Here is an 18040-nt window from a genome sequence, read left to right as displayed (position 1 = left end):
CTTGGATATGGAGATGGGCAACAGTGTACCCATGAGGCACTGATCACCGCACCTTGATGGACGACCTCAGCTCTGGAGTCAGACCAGGCAGAGGAGAAGTGGTCTTCTGGTTGAAGAGGGGAAATGTTCATCGGCCGGTGCCTATAAGAGAGAGACAATCCATCCTCAACAGCCGTGTCTCTTCAGACTCATCTCATTCTACCTTTATCTTCAGCCAAACTCAGATCTGCATTCTATATCACTTTCTCAATCATGACGATCAACGGAATCAACGGTGCCAATGGCACATCTCACCCTGACGTTGAAGCCCAACCCAGGACTAGAGTGTACCTTTGGGGGCTTGATAACGAAGAGCATAAGTCGCCTACACGCCCCGAGCATGCCGAGGCTTTGATCCACGGAAGCTTTCAGGAGAGCGTCATTGGCGCCGACAACAGGGAGCGAGTCGTCCAACGTGATTTCATGCCAGGTGGCGTCTATCGAGGTGAGAGGACCCTCCCTCCCCCCCTGATGATATCTGCTTGGTGTTGACGGTTCGATGGCGAATTAGCAATTGTCAAACTGTTCCTGCGGTTCGAGAACCAAGCGGAAGACGACCCCTGGGCCATGGCAACTGGATGGCTCATTCGCAAGGACCTGCTGGTGACGGCGGGACATTGTGCCTATGACCATTCTCACGGGCTGGGCCGCCTGCTCCACGTCAAAGCCTATATTGGCTACAGTGGCAAGGAGAGCATCATGCCTCCCGAGCCTAATGTCAAAGATAAGTTCCGTGACATCTACAGTAACTACAAGGTGGAGTTTCGCACCGGAAAGGCTGTCATGACGACCGAAAGCTGGCACAACAATGGGTCTTTCGAGGCCGCGGATCTTTCTTTCATCCAGCTGTCGTCGGGCTTTGAAGGTGTGGACCCGATCAAGTACAGTCCGACACCGATCGCTAGCCAGGCAAAACTAGGTGTCATTGGGTACCCTGGTGACCTACTCAACCCCGACATCCAACACAGCGACGAGAAGGGAGCCGTCATGTGGGAGATGTACCTCAAGGATGCCGAGTCGTGGGACACTAGACTTAGCAGCAGCAACCCTGAAGGTCTCCTTCAATACACCATTGATACCTACGGAGGTAAGTAAGATGCCGTCTCAATTCGAGTGGGTTTGGCCTTGACATTTTCAGGCAACTCAGGCTCGCCCGTTCTGTTGGAGAGGCCCACGGATCCCAGAAACGTGACAGCCATCGGGGTGCACGTTTATGGAGGATCAAAGAACTCGGCGTCTGTCATTGGCCCTGAAGGTAATGTTTTTGAGCAATACCTCAGCGCCCTCGATGTCTACAACGGCGCTCCTGATGCTCGGGTCCGTTCGGAGCCAGTTGAGGGGCCCCAGAGGGAATGGCTCAAGATCTTCAGCGTGCCAGCTGAGGCCAAGGTCACGCCCACGCCGAAGCCAACACCAGGCCCCCGACCGGACGGAGGAGAGGCCCTACTGCCCGGCAGCGGGGGGCCGGGAACGTTGGGTGGCAACATCACTGGCGTCGAAGAAGGCTTCCTCGACTTCTTGAACAAGGCTGTGAACTTTGTGGCACCTGTCGTCACGAGCGCCCTTGACGTGGCCTTGCCCATTGCACTCGGACCCGTCGGCGTCCCCGTTGCCGCCCTTGCCGGCGCGGCCCTCGGTGCCGCGGGCAAGCTCGCTGCCAGAGGCGCCGGGGGCACGGAAGCCGAGATTGGCAAGCTGTCTCAGTACGCGCACGAGGGCATCGCTGAGCGGGCTGTTCTCGGCGAGGCCGCCATCGCATGCCTCAAGCACATGGGCAATGACAAGTGCCAGCAGGAAGGCTTCTTTGACAGCATGAGTGCCTATGTCAAGAAGCTTGCTCCCTTGGTCACGACAATTGGCCCCAAGATTGTCGGCGCTGTCGCAGAGCCCGCACTGCGCCTTGCCCTCAGCAACATCCCGAAGCCCCCGGGCACGGAGAGCGAGATTCCAAAGCTCCGGCCTGGCCGCAGCAACGATACCAAGGTCGCCGGCTTCGGGCCCAAGCTCCCCAACCCAAACCACGAAGCTTTTATCACCACGCTTGGTAGCAAGCTCACGGAGAGTGATACGGAGGGTTTCTTGGAGGTCACGGATGGCCCGGGACAGGTCATTCGAAAAGGCCTCCGAGTTCACGTGCGGCCGCTCGACCAATCGATCAAGGACTTCCATGATCTCGTCAAGCCCAGAGGCACAGAATCGACTTTCCAGGATCCGCAGGGATGGAAGTTCAAGGGCGGCATCACTGAGCGTGCCATTCTGGGCGAGGCGGCTCTTCTGACGCTGATGGACACGCCCGTGAAGAAGCTCGAGCAGGAGGGCCTGTTCGACATGATCAAATCCGTCGTCAAGACCGTCGGGCCTGTCGTCATCAAGGCTGCTCCAGTGTCTTCAAGCCGTCACGCCCATCGTCCAGAATGCGCTGGCTGACCTCGCCAAGAACAAGGGGGGCAGCACGGAGGCTCTGCTTCCTCCGGTCAACCAGGGTTGGCCGCGGCTCTCGCAGACCGAGCGCAACCTTCTGAATGCCGATGATGAATTTGTGAATTGGGACACGACACTCAACAGTGAAAACAACGCGTACAACGCAGTTGATCTCGAGGCTAGCAATGCCGGCGTACTCGCTTACAACATGATCGGGAAACGCTTCTCGGTCTACAATGCGGCCTTCGCTGCAGGGCAACACGCCGTGCCCCACGGAGTCCCCAACGTCCAGTCTATTTTCGGGTTTGCTGCGGCGGGCGTCAACATGCTCGGCTCGTACCAGCAAGGCGACCCGCAGATCGCATTTGGATGGAACAATCAGTCGACTATTTTCGCGGCAGGCGTCAATCTTCCGGCGAACCATCCTTGGTCTTTGGCGGGTGGCTTCGTCGCCGGGTTCGTCGAGGCTTGTTCACCTCAGAGATACAGGTCTCATGTGCGAGTCTATGGTCAGCGTGCGAGCACTCGCATCCAGGTCGGTTCGGACGTTGTGTATGTTGAAATGGGCCTGCCTACGTTCATTCGCGTTTTGAGCCAGATGAGAAGCAATTTTGCTCAGAACAACGTGTGAGAAGGGCAGACGGAGAATCGATTGGGTCCGAAGGGGCAGTAATGGGATGCTGAGACGTTGTGTGGTATTGCCAGAGGGGAGATTGCCAGAGGGGAGATTGCCAGAGGGGAGGTTGCCAGAGGGGAGGTTGCCAAAGGGGAGATTGCCAGAGGAGAGATTGCCAGAGGAGGTATTAATCGAAGCGGTGGGTGGTAGTTGTGCGAGAGTATGAAGTTGGTATTTCTACGTTGTGGGAGGACTTGTTTGCTGCGAAGATTGACTTGAAATCATACCACAAGTTTTGTCATTACCAAGTTCATATTTGTATGTTTGTCTATCTAAACTCTTTACTATGAATACGACCTGGAACATCGAATACGTGACGGAGGCACACAAAGTACATTACATATCAGTGCCTGATTTGGAGCAGAGTGTAGAGGTCTTCTGTACATAGTCGGCAGTCAACTGAAAATAGACCTAGGAGTATAACATGTCTGACTTCTGGTCCTCCGCAGCTTAGAGGGCCCTCCGCGATGCTTATATATACGCTCGCGTAGACCTTAGCCCCTGACTAGCCCCTTGCACCGTGAATCCACAGGCGTCTCCTGGTCTCCTGACACTACATCTATAGCGTACTACATGTCAATCTTGTTTGAGTAGTTGCTTTGCTTGCAGATATATGCAGAGATGTACATCAATTTAGATGCCACTTTGCCTGCTCAAGCTTTATTTCGCCAGTGAAACAGGTGATACGTCGGGTGGCACGGAATTGTCTTCCTGTGGTACTACCTAGTCGACGACGTGAGGATGAAAGCTTACATAAGGCCAGTAGCAGTGAAAGATGAGAGATGGCCCGTGCTCAGACCTCGTGCCTCATCATCAGCTGCTTCCCATCCAGGAAGCTGCTTCCCATCAAGGACAATCATGTTCCAACAGACGAAACAACCGCGGTGCGCGCAACCTCTGAAGTTGTGACGCTGCTCGTGGTCGAACGTCGAACGTCGAACGTCGAACGTCGAACGCCCAATGCATCGTTCATCGACCTTCCCGTCTCGCCCAACGCCCAAATCACCATGCCCAGACGGTCGCCTTCGTCCTCAGGCTTCCTTCCCATGCCCGGCTCGGCCTCCTCGTCGTGGGCGCTGTATCGTGCACGCCTCTCTACCCTCTTCCGCCAAGCTGACACGCAGGTTATCGTCGCATTTTGGCTTCTCGGTACAGTTCTCCTGGTGTGTGGTTCTTGTGCGACTGTCGGCTGACATTCTCCTCGCAGGGCTCATCAATAATGTTCTTTACGTGATCATCCTCTCCGCGGCCCAGGACCTCGTCGGTTCCAACGTACCGAAAGGCGTCGTGCTCCTTGCCGACGTGCTCCCCTCCTTCATCACGAAGCTGATGGCTCCATATTTCATCCATCGCGTGCCATACTCCCTGCGCGTTCTCGTCTTCATCGGCCTCTCCGGCGCCGGCATGCTGCTCCTCGCCCTGACGCCGCCCTCGAGATCCGTCCCCGTCAAGATGGCCGGCGTCATCCTCGCCTCTCTCAGCTCGGGCGGTGGCGAGCTGAGCTTCCTCGGCCTGACACACTACTACGGACCCATGAGCCTCGCCGGCTGGGGTAGCGGCACTGGTGCCGCGGGCCTCGTGGGCGCAGGACTATACGTGGCCATGACGGACTGGTGGGGGTTTGGCGTCCAGAATACCCTGCTGTTCAGTGCGTGCCTCCCCGCCGTCATGTTCTTCAGCTTCTTCGTCGTGTTGCCCAAGGGGCCTCTCCGCCAGAACGCCAAGGACAAGGACTACACGGCAGTGCCGGACCAGGACCAGGACCAGGACCTCGACGAGGATGACCTGGAGGACCTACCACAGGGGGCTGCGTCGTCCGCTCTTCTCGCTCCGGGTCCTGCATCCACAGCGGCTGCGTACTCTTCCCACGAGGGCACGGCGGCCGCGTCGACGACGTCCCTCAAGGCAAACCTGCGCCGGGCGAAGAAGCTCTTCTTCCCTTACATGCTGCCGCTTCTCCTCGTGTACATTGCCGAGTACACCATCAACCAGGGCGTCGCACCCACGCTGCTGTTCCCTCTTGCCGGCACGCCGTTCAAGGAGCTTCGTGAGTTCTACCCCATGTACGGCTTCCTCTACCAGCTCGGCGTCTTCATCTCCCGGTCTTCGATCCCGTTCATCCGCATCCACCACCTGTATGTCCCGTCGTTCTTGCAGATCGGCAACCTGGGATTCCTGACGGCGCACGCGGTCCTCAACTTGATCCCCACCGTGTATGTCGTCTTCATCATCATCTTCTGGGAGGGTCTCCTTGGTGGCGCCGTCTACGTGAACACGTTTGCCGAAATCATGGACACGGTGCCGAGCGAGCAGCGGGAGTTCAGCCTCAGCGCCACGAGCGTCAGTGACAGCGGCGGCATCTGCATAGCAGGGCTGCTGAGCATCTTTGTCGAGGTGCGATTGTGCGACTGGCAGGTGTCGCAGGGACGGGACTGGTGCAAGCAGATCAAGATTGGGTGATTGCCACTTTCCATCCCACTATGTACTGCAAACAGCGATTTGATCGTAGTCAACATCTCACCATGACTCCCATACCGTGCCATGAAGCCATGAAGCCATGATTGCCGCTCGTCTCCATTCCGACGCTGCGGAGACGCAACGCCGCGTGTTCCCCCAGACAAGGGGCCGAACATGTGGATTCCGCGGGGCCGAGCGCCCGTCGTCATCGGTGATGGCCCGATGACGCAAGGCCTCCTGCTCAAGGTCCCAAGGTCCTGGAATGCGCTTCCTCGACTTCTTCCTCTCACCTACAACAAACAGAGAACAGAGAACACCTCGATTGATGGCAATACAGCATCCTGCACGATCGAGTAGTCCCTCAATCAAATACCATCCACAAGAACGTCCAACCATCCTCCATCCAAAGCAACCATGTCTCTCCGAATCGCAAGAGCCGTCACCACCCTCACCCCCCTCGTCGCCCGCCCTCCCCGGGCCGCAACCTTCCACACCTCGGCCGCGCCACGCAAGGTCGTCAACACGGGCGACGCAAAAGACGACCTCGGCGGTCCCGGCGGCCAGGACCCCCCGCCGCGCAAGGCGACCATTTTGCAAGACTGGTACGTAACCCCGACCCCCGACCCCCGACCCATGCCTCTTTCTCCCTCTGTTGACGCCGTGCTCACGCTCTGAACTCGATGCAGGCCCTCCATTGCCGCCATGGGCGCCGTGGCCGTCGTTGTCGGCGGGGGCGTCGTGTACTTTACGTCGAACCCGAGAAAGGCGGAGAAGGTCCGGCAGAAGACGATTGATACGCAGGTGCTCGTTGGGGACAAGGCGGAGGAGGCGAAGGGGTATGTGAAGGATAAGGCGAAGGAGGTGGAGGCGGAGGCGAAGAAATTCACGAGGTGAGGCGGGTTGGCGGTGCGTTGGGGGGGAAGGAGGAGCCTTGATCGAGAGAGCTGGTACACGTCTTGCGCTTGCGTGGTCACGACGGTATGGTGTTGTCGGTACCTTAGTCAACATGTTCCAGTGCATTCTTCGCCTCGGTTGATGCCTGGTACTCGAAGTGATGATCTCATTCTACTTCCTCGATGTACTCCCAGAATATTTCCTGGGAAAAATGCTCCTACGGCGTTCAAGTGCTTGCTGCCGTCGAGTCCTCTCGTGACACCATGCAAGTCGCCGCTGGATATCCCCCTTCAACACCTGATCCCAACTGTCAACCCGCTGAAACCGCTGCAAGAAATCAAACATGTTCATACCTGGTCTTCCCTCTACTTTCACACATTGATATACTTCCATCGACCAATCCTCCCCAATTCGACCGGGGCGCAATCCGCCACTCCACGTAGGGGCATCACGTCGCCGGCGTCATGCGGGGGGCATTCAAGATCAACGCCATGAGACACCCACTCATCAGAGCAGTTACCGGAACGGTGACCGCCCACCCAAAGTAGATCCACGCCACAAGACGTGGGTTGATGCATCGCCAGTCTCCATTCGCGAGTCCGACACCCACCGTTGCGCCGGCGATGGATTGCGTCTGCCCCAAGACCCGGTCAGCAATCAAGGCCAAGAAGAAAACTGCTGCTGCAGACCTCCCAACACTCACCGTGGATATGGGCAGCCTCAACCGCGTGGCAATCAGCACGGTCACGGCGCTCGCGAGCTCCATGCAGAACCCCCGGCTCGGCGAGATGAGCGTCAGCCTGTTGCCGAGGTTGCGCATGACGTGGTAGCCATAGGTCAAGAGACCCAGCACAATGGCCGCGCCGCCGAACGCCAGGATCCAGACGGGGACGCCCACCGCGTCCGGCACGTCGCCGGTGCGCCAGACGTACCAGGCCGTCGTGAACGGGCCGATCGAGTTGCTGACGTCGTGGGCGCCGTGGATGAAGCTCGCCGCCGACGCCGTGAGGACCTGGAGCGCCGAGTACATGTACTCGGCGCGGTTGTCGTAGTGCGCGGCGCGCGCGTGCATGTCTTCAATGTGCCACGTCAGGATGGACTTGCGCTGCTGCATGGCGATGACGTCCTTTTCGAGGCCGCGGAGGAGCACGCGGTTGACGCGCCAGCCGAGGACGCGGAGCGAGTTCCAGGGCCCCGGCGGGCGTGGCGGGATGAGCTCGTCGTTGGCCGTGCGAGCGCGCGTGAGCTCGTTGTGGTTCGCGGGAGCGCTGCCCGGCAGGGGAAGGGCGGGCGGAGGGAGTATGTGGCGCTGAGAGCAGTCGTCGTCCTTGTCGAGTTCCGAGGCGTTGCTGCTCATCTGAACCGAGCTGAGGAGAGATTCCGAGGCACGCATGTAGGCCAGCTCTTCGGCAGTGAGGTGGCCGCGATAATAATCTTTAATGTTGAGGCGGGACACGCCAGCCGGGGGCGGCGGAGGCAGCGGCATGTATAACAGCCACGGGCCACGCCATATCATCCACCAGCGTAGCTGCCAGTCTTCCGTCATGACTTTGCGCCAGATGAATGGCAGGAAGAAGAAGGCTTGCAGAGCGGTGGCTCCGCCAGCAGTGATGAAGACTGCCTTGAGGATTTGCTTCGTCGTGAGGTCGACACGCGTTTGCACCCCTTTCCAGGATATAAGCACTACTCAGGTCAGTCGATAGGTCAAAGGTCGTCCACCTCTCTGCATTCAGAAGGCACTGACTCGTGATAGCACCTATCGTGACGAAGGTGTAGATGGGAATCGTGTAGAATGCTTTCCGCGGCGCATTCTGCCTCGTCAGGATAATGTGCTTGGTGAAGAGGAAGAGACAGGCGCCTATCGTGCCCGAGATTCCTGGCGCAATGACCCAAGCAGCAAAAACTTGCGAAACGCCCCGAATGGACCAATTGATCTTCTCAATGCCGACAGAGGCTGTTGCGGCACCTACAAGGCCTCCAATGAGAGAATGCGTCGTGGAGACGGGAAACCCGTGCCTCGTGGCAAAAGTAAGAAAAACGGAGGAGGCGACAATGGTGCATGTCATGGCTAGCAGGAGGACGCTGGGGTATTCGTCATACAGATGGGGGTCAATGATCCTGGTGCGGATCGTGTCGGTGACCCTCGATCCGACGGCAACAGATCCGCTAAACTCCATGACCGATGCAATCATCATGGCCTGCTTCATCGTCAACGACCGTGAAGACACGGACGTTGCAAAGGAGTTGGCGACATCGTTTGCTCCTGTATCGTGTCGTTAGCGTCTGTACTCGAGGCCCTTCGCTGGTGTCACCTATTTCGTGGCCCGGAGTCAACGCCACGTTGCCGGCAGGACCGGGAATCCCGCCAGATGCCAGATCGCAGACGCATGAGACATTGTGAACCTTGTGAGAAACCATGCGGCTTACCGATGTTCCAGGCGTCGAGAAAGGAAAAGATGGTGCAGAGAGCAAAGATATAATCGTACTGTGATAAGACGGCCATGGCAGCCTGTATGGAGAGCTACCAGGGGCTCGACTTGCGAAGTAGTCTTGTTGATGCGGAATGCCCTGTCAGGGTATCGACCAGGTGGTTATGGCATGGCCGGCTAAGGTGGTGTGAAACGAGTAATACGGTGTTGACGACTCAGGGCATTCTCCTTGCTTGAGCCATGTTTTTGCGTGAGACTCGAGCGAGCAACGTCGCAGAGAAATCGTCACTCCGTGATATGAAGTTCTGTGTATGTAGCAGAGGGAATAACGGGTCGACGCGTGCCGGGTGGAGGATATAAGACTGTGGGTGAAGTAACTTGGCCGGCCACCCACGTTGCGTGGAGGCCACACCCAACATGGGGGTGACCCGCAGAACCAATATGCTAATGCATGTATTCCTGCATGGTTTACGGGACCTCTGATATCCAGCGTGGCGGGTTGAGTGGACGTGGTCGAACAAGATGGGGAGACGCCTGGATCGGGTCAGGCGCCCAGCGGTGGATGGGGCTATGCTCTGGGTTTCCGAGTGTCATGAGGATGCGCCATGCTGTTTGAGGGTTGAATCCGATGGACTGTGGCTTCGGAAGATATTGAAGATTCAAGATCATGTTTGGGGCCATGCTGCGATGACAAAATGCGTACCCACGTCAACTGCAGGGTTGATGTACCGAGAGTAACGCAGGATACTTCAAAATGTCGAAATTCGGAGACAACAAAGACCTATAGGACCAAACTGCCTGTTGGTGATGATTCTCGATCCGAACGCAAAGCCGTCAGACGCTCTTCGTCCTCGGAACCGACGATGTCGTCCAATCAAGGACCCCAGCGAAGGCACGTTGAGGCGTGGGAGGATGCCAAGCTTTCAGCTCCAACAGATCCACAATCGAGGTCCCAGCCAGCTGTCTTGGGTGGGGGTCTGCCTGCTCGTCCGAATACCATGTAGGTACCGTCCGTCAACTGGAACATTTCCGTAGCGAGGGATCATGGCATGAGTACGTGTCCTGCCACCTTAGCCTGCCATCGAAAACATCTTGTAACATACACTTCTACAAATGGCACGGTACGCGCCCTTTGGTTCTCGACTTGCTCTGTGTACTCCCGACTCGGGCTGCGGCCAACGGCTGGGCCCGAGCCAATTGCCTGCCTGGTCTACATCCCGTGTGCCCCATAAGGACCTTGTGTAACAAAGAGCACGCCAATTCGGCCATGGCCTTGAGCCTCGAGGGAACCAGATTAGATCAAGTGTAGATGCCCGCCACGGCCACCAATTTCGAGGTTCGGTGTGGCAGACAAGCGGAGATGTTGCCTAGCCCAGAGAAGCATCATGCCTCAGAGCCAGGTTTCGGCGATCGCGGGGTCCTTTGCGTTGCCTGATTGCAGTTCTGTTACAAGCACGGGCAGTTTTGACTTACTTCTAGGCTCTTCAGGCAAGGGTGTGACATTTTTGTAAACGTAGAGGTTACAAAGGCTTCTGAACTGCAGGCAGTAGTAGCTGAGCTCTTGGCGGTCCATCATACTGACCAGCGTTGATAGATTACGACCTTGACGTTAGGTCATCCGATGCGCCCTACATCTTTAGAACCCTCAAATAATCTCACGAAAGTCGGTGCTCATCCGATAAGGCCAGCTCCAGCCTGTGAAAACTGAAGACGTGCAATCTTGTGAATGCCGATTGCGGACACCACAAACTGAAACGGTACATACCGCAAGAGGCCTTGCCGAGTAGGTACTTGGCGTGAAGGATAGAAGAGGCAGCTGATACTGACGGCGTGACCTCCTAATTTACTGCTAATGCCATGATCAGATTCGACCTCGGTGGGACCTCTACACTACGGCCGCCGGTCTTTATCCAAATGCTGCGGAAATCTCAGACTCGGCTGTATGTGGGAAGATCGCTGTCAGGCGAGTCTCGCAACGAGTTCAGAAGATTACTTGACCACTCAGGAACCTCAACTTAGGATTAACCGCTCGCCTTGAACTGCGGCTTGGTAACTCTCTGTATTACTAACTTTTCGCTATCCTTGATCCCTTCTCCAGGCTCTCCACGATCATAAAGCAGGCGATTGACTGCCGGTTTCGTATTTTCCATAGGTCCTGACAGACCATTTCTGAAGCTCAGTCCCCATCATTCCAAGTGTCAGAGTCAACTTTAGTGCACTTTACATACAAGGCCTAGGGGCAGGGCAAGAAGATCACGGAAGCATAGCTGCACGGACAAAGTCTGCCGTCCTAGCCACAACGAGCCATACTCCGGATGTTCTTTTATCTTCTACCAGAAAACGGGCTGCATAAGCTGCACACGACGTCGTCAGTCTGCTCGAAACATGGCTCAGACATCGAATGACATAACAGTCGAGATCATGCAGGCAGGCAGCTCATTCGGTCTCCACGGTACGACATTGAGGAGACCGATTCAAACCCTGATATGAACTCCAAGAGCAACAGACCCTACTTAACCGCTAGCAAGACAAATGAACGACATCCGCCTCTCTTCCATTCGTCAAACGATGTAGACATTGTCATTTGGTGCTTACACATCGCTCTGTACTCGCCTGGGACTAACTTGACTCTTGCAAATTTGGAAAATCGAGCCGCGCGTGTCACAGCGCACCGCGATTTTGCATGTTTCAAACCGTCCAGATGCCTCAAGGCAGCTCACCGCGAGTTGTGCGCTGCACACATATGATCACGCCCCTCAGCCGATACCGCTACCTATTCAGCCTCAATATCCTCGCATGACCGCCGACACCGCACCTGCAGGACCGCTCTCACACAGAGACGCTCCCGTGTCCACAGTTCAACAAGACAGAGGCAACCAAGGGATGACAATGCTCCCCTCGAGACTGGGTTCTGGCCAGGCTTACATTCCCGTCACATGCGAGAGCTGAACTCACGTTGCAACGAGCCCAGCCCCCGTAACAGGTCGATGACCACTCACACGCGACTAGTCGCGGGACATCGCAACATCGCCCTGGCAATTGACCACCAGAGCTGAGTGTGTCTTGGGCCGTTGCGGCAGCAGGACGCGGAGGAATCGGGCGCCGGCGGGTCAGCGCCAGTTCACCCGGAGAGTGTGGCTGAATCTTTTCTTCTGCCGAAGGGTCGCGATTGGGTGTTCTAGGTCCAGGGAGGATTTTGGCAATTAATCTGATTCAGGAGAGAAAGTATACTCGACGGAGGATCATGGTTTGTTTCCTGATCCAGAGGAGGGGGCGGGTATAAAGAGGAACGCATTCCAGGCTTTCGGATGAACATGGTCCTTGGCACCAGTAGCCTCCCTCTTCCCCAGACCAGGTCAGCAACCATCAGAACAATCTTCCACGCCATACATAGACTCAACGTTGATACTGCAGCTATGAAGGTCATCACATCTTTGATCATCGCGACCCTCGCCGCCGCCGTGTCGGCCGACTACCAATCATGCGGCGGCTTCCGCGTCGCGCCGGCGCCCCGCTGTCCCAAGGGCACGGCCTGTCTCGATGACCCTCGCATCGACGGCTGCGGCATGGCCTGCGATGCGCCGGGCATTTGCATCCCCAACAAGGCGCCTCAGTGCGGGGGCCCTCGAAAAATCCGTTGCCCATACGGCTCGGGGCTCGTGTGCTACGACAAGCCCAATGACGACTGCGATCCCAGGAACGGCGGCGTCAAGTGCCCAGGCGTATGCTTGACCCCTCTAAAACAAGAGCCCCCCGCCGAGATCCCGGAGGATGCGCCTTTCTGTGGTGGAATTGGCGGGTTGCCATGCCCAGAGGGCCTGGTGTGCATTGACGACCCGAGGGATGGTTGTGATCCTAAGAAAGGAGGAGCTGATTGTGGCGGCGTCTGCGTCTCTCCGCCGTACTAGCATGGTCGGGAAGAAGACGGCTGGACTGATATGTACGACCGAGGACTTTGATGACGAAGTATCCATTGCAAAATGATGTTACAGGACGTGGTTGGAGTTGATACGCGACGAATAACGATAAAGCACACGTGGCGACCTTGATCCAGCTCGTCTCAGCATTCATCAGCTGTCATAGGTACAAAACCCAAGAATTCCCTGAAACGGAGCATCGATTTAGTCGTGAACGCGTGGTGTAGGGGTAGGTCAGTACTTCATAATGCCCTTGTCAGACCTGTGTGCTGCCGAACACATGTCTGAAGGCTTGGGATACCGCCCGCAAAAACCCCAGTAGTGCTTGCAATCCTTGTACTCAGAGTGACAACGACGAATTGGTCATCATTGAGAGGTTGGCTTGCACGCATAATCCAGCGACAACCTCAAATGTAGTTCGCAAGGAGGTTACGATTCATCATCAAACACACACTGAAGACTGACGACGTCGCTCAAACGGAGTAGGGCCGGCCGGATTGCGCCATTCACAGGAGCTAGTGGTCGGAGCGCTGCCCTACACAGGCAGAACAGGCAAACGACTCGGGATCGCAACCCGAGCGAATGGCGCCATGGTTCGAGAGAAGAGCTCGTGGATCCTGGAGGACCGTGAGACGGGAAGCAGTGTCCGACGCAGAAATGCCATGTCGACGCGCCTTCCTATTTCATACGAGTCAAACGTGTGTAAGCGCCAGACCAGTGATGGAGGAAGGTGGGCCCAGAATTGGCATGATGGCGGCGGGTTTCGACGGCAAAGGGTGGAAGGAGAGTGGACTCGATGGGAGTTGGACGAGTTTTTCGCCATCAACCCTCTTCGTGATTCGAAGCCGCGATCGTCTCATCGTCGGGCAGACGGGAATGGCATGTGCTCAAGCACGCGCGGGAACGTCGGGATTCGTCTGCCGTTGCCTCGTACCTCGCCCCTCGGCCTGGGACCAGAACCAGGAGGAGGGAAAGGATGAACCGAAGCTCACGGACAAGCCTCGGAGTTCCAGGTTCCCCGCGCTGTGGCAGCCCAGCAGCCCAGCAGCCTGAAAGCCTAAAAGATCACCCACCCAATATCGGATGTTACACGGTTGAGAGGTGACAGTCGGCGTGGGCATGGGCCCCAAGGCGTAGCAGGCAGGGAGACAGGCACCCACACATCCCGGCACCAAGGTGCAGGATGCAGGAGGCCAATTGGGGGTGATTCCTGGACGCACTGGAACGGCTTGGAAACCCAGCGACGCGGGAGGGGATGCATGTGAACAGCACACCATCTCACCACCGTTGTGCTTGTGCTTGTGCTTGTGCTCATGGCCGCGCGCTCGTATTGGTGTTGCCATTTTTGCTTCCCCAGATTGCTTCTCAACAGCGCATCGGCATGTTGAATGCGGGGGATGCATGTGTCGGTGAGGGTGTTGAGAAGACTGCAGTGTCTCACCTTTTGGCTGAGAACATCTTGACATTTGTCGCTGGTGGTTGGTGGTGCGGCAGCAGTGGATGGAGGGGGAAGGGGGCGTTGGAGGGTTCGGGTGTGGCCGGGTCAGGCCACAAACAGGGCAAAACCAGTGCTCACTCGTGCTCCGTGTTCCTCTTCCTCTTCTTGTTGACACCACGTCGCGACATGCTCAGACAAGATGCATGGCCAGGAGAAGTGGGTTGTTTGGGTACATGTAGGTGAAATGGCGTGTTCAGGGCGTGATTTAGGTGCAACAAGGTGCTGCGAGGCGATAGTACGTTTTTGTTGTACGCGAAAACAATAGAAACAGCAATGAGAGAAAAGACCGCAAGTGGCTCCCCGTCATCGCTATCTCTGATCCACCACTCTAGGTCGATCTTGCAGCGGGCTTTAGCGGGCTTTAGCAGCCTTCAGCGGGCATTAGCAGCCTTCAGCGGGCTTGGGGCTTGGGGCTTGGGCAGGGGCCCGACAGGCTTCAGGGGAGGCTGATTAATGCAGCAGCCAGTACTGCAGCTGCACACCCCCCCGAAGTTCGGACGTCAGCGGGGAAGTGCGCTCGACGCCGTGGCCCAATTGACAGGCTGCGGCTACTGCTTTTCGCCTAGCCGGCCTTGTGCACGTCTCCACAGCAGCGTGGGCGGAGGGAAGGGAGGAAGACGGCAAGCGGTCCCTGGTGCGTGCAGCCCTCTTGCCCTCCCGCTGGTTGCAATCCCACAGGCGGTTCTGCCCTTGCCGACTCGCTATGGCGCGCTTGGCGTCGTCTTTTTTGTGTAGACGGCTTGTGAAATTTCCTCGACACTTTCCCGCCCCGGACCCGGCTTCTCAACCAAGGCCCCCTCCCCCCAAGGCCCCAAGGCCCCAAGGCTGCCGTGCTGGTCTCCTCCCCTGCCTGCCTGCACAACCTTCGACCTACCTAGGTAGCTCCCCTGCACCAGCCCCAAGGCGCCAACTTTCTTTTATTTCATCGGACGATTCCTCCCCGTCCCGCTGTCCCGCCCTCTTCCTCTCCTCTCCTCCTTCATCGCCCGACCAAATTTACCTCCTCTGACTACCCTGCTGGTAAAGCTACGCCCGCCTCGCGCACGACCAACGACAACAAAACTCGACCCTCGACCGAGTTCAATTCCTCTTTCCGCCGCTCTCAGTTGCGTCCAGTCTCGTCGAGCTTTATCAGCAGGCACGTCGCGGTCCAGCAACTTTTTCGAACAAGAGCATCTCCCGCCCACCAAACAACACACACCAAACAATGTTCGCCGCCACCCGCGTCCTCCGCCAGGCTGCTGCGCACGCCGAGCGCACCCCCAGCATTCGCTTCCTGGGCCGCCGCACCACTCCTTGTACGTTATTTCCCGTAATGCCGCAGTCGCAGCCGCGACTTGCACGAGGACAGCCGCTTACTCTAGACAGCGTCCATCGACCACTCCCCTCAGCCTCACCCCGCCTCGCCCACCGGCTCTCTCCCCGAGGGCTTCACCGCCGGCGCCAAGCACTCCAACTTCAGCTCCTACCGCCAGCACGCCCAGCAGCACGGTCCCCTCCAGAAGAGCATTCGTGCCGGCAACGGTGAGCCCGGCATCGGTGGCCTCTCTGGCCACGAGCTGGGCTCCGTCCGCCCTGCCCAGGGCGAGTTCTTTGACCGCTCCGAGCTTCCCGCCCGCTTCCGCCGCCAGGCCATTCCCCTGGCCGAGCTCGAGGCTGTCGAGTCGGGCGGCGCTTCCCTCTTCGGCTGAGCTGTGCTCGGTCGAAAAGTCGAGAAATTAAAAACGAAAATCAAAACCCCCAAAAAAGTCATTGATGGCATCATGATACCAGCCGGTGCTGGGTGCTAAGGCAGAAGAGCGATGCAGCAAAAACTTGGGCGAGGAATGACATGGACGGGTGACGGGAGAACGATTTACGAGTCCACAATAGGCGTATGAGTTGAGCAGACTCAACGTCACGGCCTCGTCTCTCATGTGGTGGGTGGATCAGGATCAGAGAGGCGTGCAGGGTAAAACCCATCGCTCTCTCTCTTTTTTACGGTGACAGCCTGGAAAGAAGGGCTGGGGCGCCTCCGTCATTCAACCGGACGGAGGCGAAGGAACAGGAAGAAGGGGACCGGTCTGGAGACAGACGTGTATCCCCGTGGCCCATACACCCTATGGCACGCGCCCATGTCGATAGTTTACTTGCCAATGCACACGCATCTCTTATTATTCGTTGCTCATGTGTGTGATGGGCTGCCGAGGCCGCCGGACCGGCTCGCTGCCGGTGAATACTGCCAATTGACGCGTACAGAAACGATCAATCAGTTGTCTCGAGGCCAGAGCTGACCACAAGCTGCCGCTGTCTCCCAGCTTATAATTAACCCGAGATCTTTTCGCGTGAGGTGCAGGCACCGGGCCGGTTGGATGGATGGATGAATGACTAATGTCGTGTCTTGCCTGATGACGGCGAGGGCCCACTTTAACTTTCCTCAGTCGTGGAAATTTCCCATGCAGACTCCAAGGACTATCACGACATCGCGCCGACACGGTTCATCGCCCCTGTACACACGTCCGAGTACTTTCCAACTACTCGCCATCAGTTGAGATACGCCTAGACGTGCTCTAGAACCACACTGCCCACAATGCCCGATCAAACAAACTCGGCAGATGCCTGCCCCGTCGACCACAAGAGCCGCGAAGCCTGGCTTCAGCAAGCCCGCGCCGCAGGCGCCGACGCCGCACCACCTCACCCTCACACCTCCCTCCCACCGAACCACCCGGTCCCGCCATCTCAGCCCGCAGCGCCGTCTGCATCCTGGGCTTCGACCCTCCGCTCCTACATCCCCTTCTCCGGCTCCGGCTCCAGCCCATCGTCGAGCGCCGCCCAGTCGCAAACCCCCCACCCGCCAGCCCCGTCGACAACAACCCTGACGACCGACCGCGTCGTCTCGACGATCCCGCGCACCGCGAACCCGGGCCACGCAGCCTGTCCCGCGCCCGCAGACCAACAGCAGCAGCAGCAACGACCGGCGAACAACGAGGCCGACACGGGCGCGGACCCCAAGACGGGCAACTGGGTCTACCCGTCCGAGAAGATGTTCTTCGACGCCATGAAGCGCAAGGGCCACGACCAGGTGCAGGGCGCCGACATGAAGACGGTCGTGCCGATCCACAACGCCGTCAACGAGCGCGCCTGGAAGGAGATCAAGGAGTGGGAGAGGCCCTATACCGAGGGCACTTCGTGAGTTCCGCCCGCCCCAGACACTGCTGCTGTCTTTTTGAGACGCCCGTTGGGAAAGCGATTGGGTGCATGGGACTCTGCTGACTGAACACTTTGCTTGTAGGTGCGGCGGCCCCAAGCTGCATTCGTTCAGCGGTCTTTCGGAGCGCATGTCGCCCAAGGCGCGGATCAACACGCTGCTCGGCTACACGGCGCCCTTTGACAGGCACGACTGGGTTGTCGACCGGTGCGGCGTCGAGGTCGAGTACGTGATTGACTTTTACGCGGGACGGCCGGGCGGCAAGGATGCTGCGGGGCGGCCGAGCTTCTATCTCGATGTGCGGCCAAAGCTGAACAGCTGGGAGGGCGTCAAGATGCGTGCCATGCGGGGACTGGGCATGGTGTAGAGTGATGTATGTATAACATGATGCCGGCGTGTAACAGATCTACGTGTATAATAGATAGACATAACCATTGAGACGCTCAGCAGAGGTCCATGTCGATGCAAACAGGCGCAATCAGACCACAGGCATTTGGAGCTCTGCTGCTGGGCCATTCGCGA

The 18040-nt window shown here is 57.6% G+C and overlaps 7 protein-coding genes across 7 annotated transcripts; 6 read left to right on the top strand and 1 right to left on the bottom strand.

The window, feature by feature from the left end:
* Window positions 1–252: 252 nt before the first annotated feature.
* Window positions 253–3091, top strand: VDAG_03803 (uncharacterized protein; the record flags this gene model as incomplete). The annotated part of the gene is made up of 4 exons (XM_009653887.1): window positions 253–484; window positions 551–1126; window positions 1178–2360; window positions 2491–3091. The coding sequence occupies 4 exons, from the start codon at window positions 253–255 to the stop codon at window positions 3089–3091; spliced, it is 2592 nt and encodes an 863-aa protein (XP_009652182.1).
* A 1091-nt stretch (window positions 3092–4182) lies between these two features.
* On the top strand, window positions 4183–5596 carry VDAG_03802 (BTN1 protein; the record flags this gene model as incomplete). Its single annotated transcript, XM_009653886.1, has 2 exons — window positions 4183–4285; window positions 4344–5596. The coding sequence occupies 2 exons, from the start codon at window positions 4183–4185 to the stop codon at window positions 5594–5596; spliced, it is 1356 nt and encodes a 451-aa protein (XP_009652181.1).
* Window positions 5597–6007: 411 nt separating this feature from the next.
* Window positions 6008–6487, top strand: VDAG_03801 (uncharacterized protein; the record flags this gene model as incomplete). The annotated part of the gene is made up of 2 exons (XM_009653885.1): window positions 6008–6195; window positions 6280–6487. 2 exons carry the CDS (start codon window positions 6008–6010, stop codon window positions 6485–6487), a joined length of 396 nt encoding a protein of 131 aa, XP_009652180.1.
* Window positions 6488–6935: 448 nt separating this feature from the next.
* VDAG_03800 (phosphate-repressible phosphate permease) lies at window positions 6936–9769 on the bottom strand (the record flags this gene model as incomplete). The annotated part of the gene is made up of 4 exons (XM_009653884.1): window positions 8915–9769; window positions 8232–8750; window positions 7191–8170; window positions 6936–7121 (listed from the first exon to the last, which is right to left on the bottom strand). Exons 1-4 carry the CDS (start codon window positions 8988–8990, stop codon window positions 6936–6938), a joined length of 1761 nt encoding a protein of 586 aa, XP_009652179.1. The 5' UTR covers window positions 8991–9769.
* Window positions 9770–12332: 2563 nt separating this feature from the next.
* Window positions 12333–12824, top strand: VDAG_03799 (uncharacterized protein; the record flags this gene model as incomplete). The annotated part of the gene is made up of 1 exon (XM_009653883.1): window positions 12333–12824. The coding sequence occupies one exon, from the start codon at window positions 12333–12335 to the stop codon at window positions 12822–12824; it is 492 nt and encodes a 163-aa protein (XP_009652178.1).
* Window positions 12825–15318: 2494 nt separating this feature from the next.
* On the top strand, window positions 15319–16039 carry VDAG_03798 (uncharacterized protein). Its single transcript, XM_009653882.1, has 2 exons — window positions 15319–15629; window positions 15700–16039. The coding sequence occupies exons 1-2, from the start codon at window positions 15539–15541 to the stop codon at window positions 16020–16022; spliced, it is 414 nt and encodes a 137-aa protein (XP_009652177.1). The 5' UTR covers window positions 15319–15538; the 3' UTR covers window positions 16023–16039.
* An 861-nt stretch (window positions 16040–16900) lies between these two features.
* Window positions 16901–17885, top strand: VDAG_03797 (cytochrome c-type heme lyase; the record flags this gene model as incomplete). Its single annotated transcript, XM_009653881.1, has 2 exons — window positions 16901–17499; window positions 17603–17885. 2 exons carry the CDS (start codon window positions 16901–16903, stop codon window positions 17883–17885), a joined length of 882 nt encoding a protein of 293 aa, XP_009652176.1.
* Window positions 17886–18040: the final 155 nt, after the last annotated feature.

The sequence above is a fragment of the Verticillium dahliae genome, genomic scaffold (assembly GCF_000150675.1).
Source record: "Verticillium dahliae VdLs.17 supercont1.6 genomic scaffold, whole genome shotgun sequence".
In the NCBI taxonomy this organism is placed as follows: domain Eukaryota; kingdom Fungi; phylum Ascomycota; class Sordariomycetes; order Glomerellales; family Plectosphaerellaceae; genus Verticillium; species Verticillium dahliae.
This window is presented reverse-complemented; position numbering and strand designations above follow the sequence as displayed.

What these genes read in the sequence shown, in the direction of transcription:
- VDAG_03798 (XM_009653882.1), top strand. Translation starts at nt 15,539, where the DNA reads ATGTTCGCCGCCACCCGCGTCCTCCGCCAGGCTGCTGCGCACGCCGAG. An exon ending in GGGCCGCCGCACCACTCCTT is followed by an intron (nt 15,630 to 15,699) that starts GTACGTTATTTC and finishes TACTCTAGACAG; the next exon opens with CGTCCATCGACCACTCCCCT.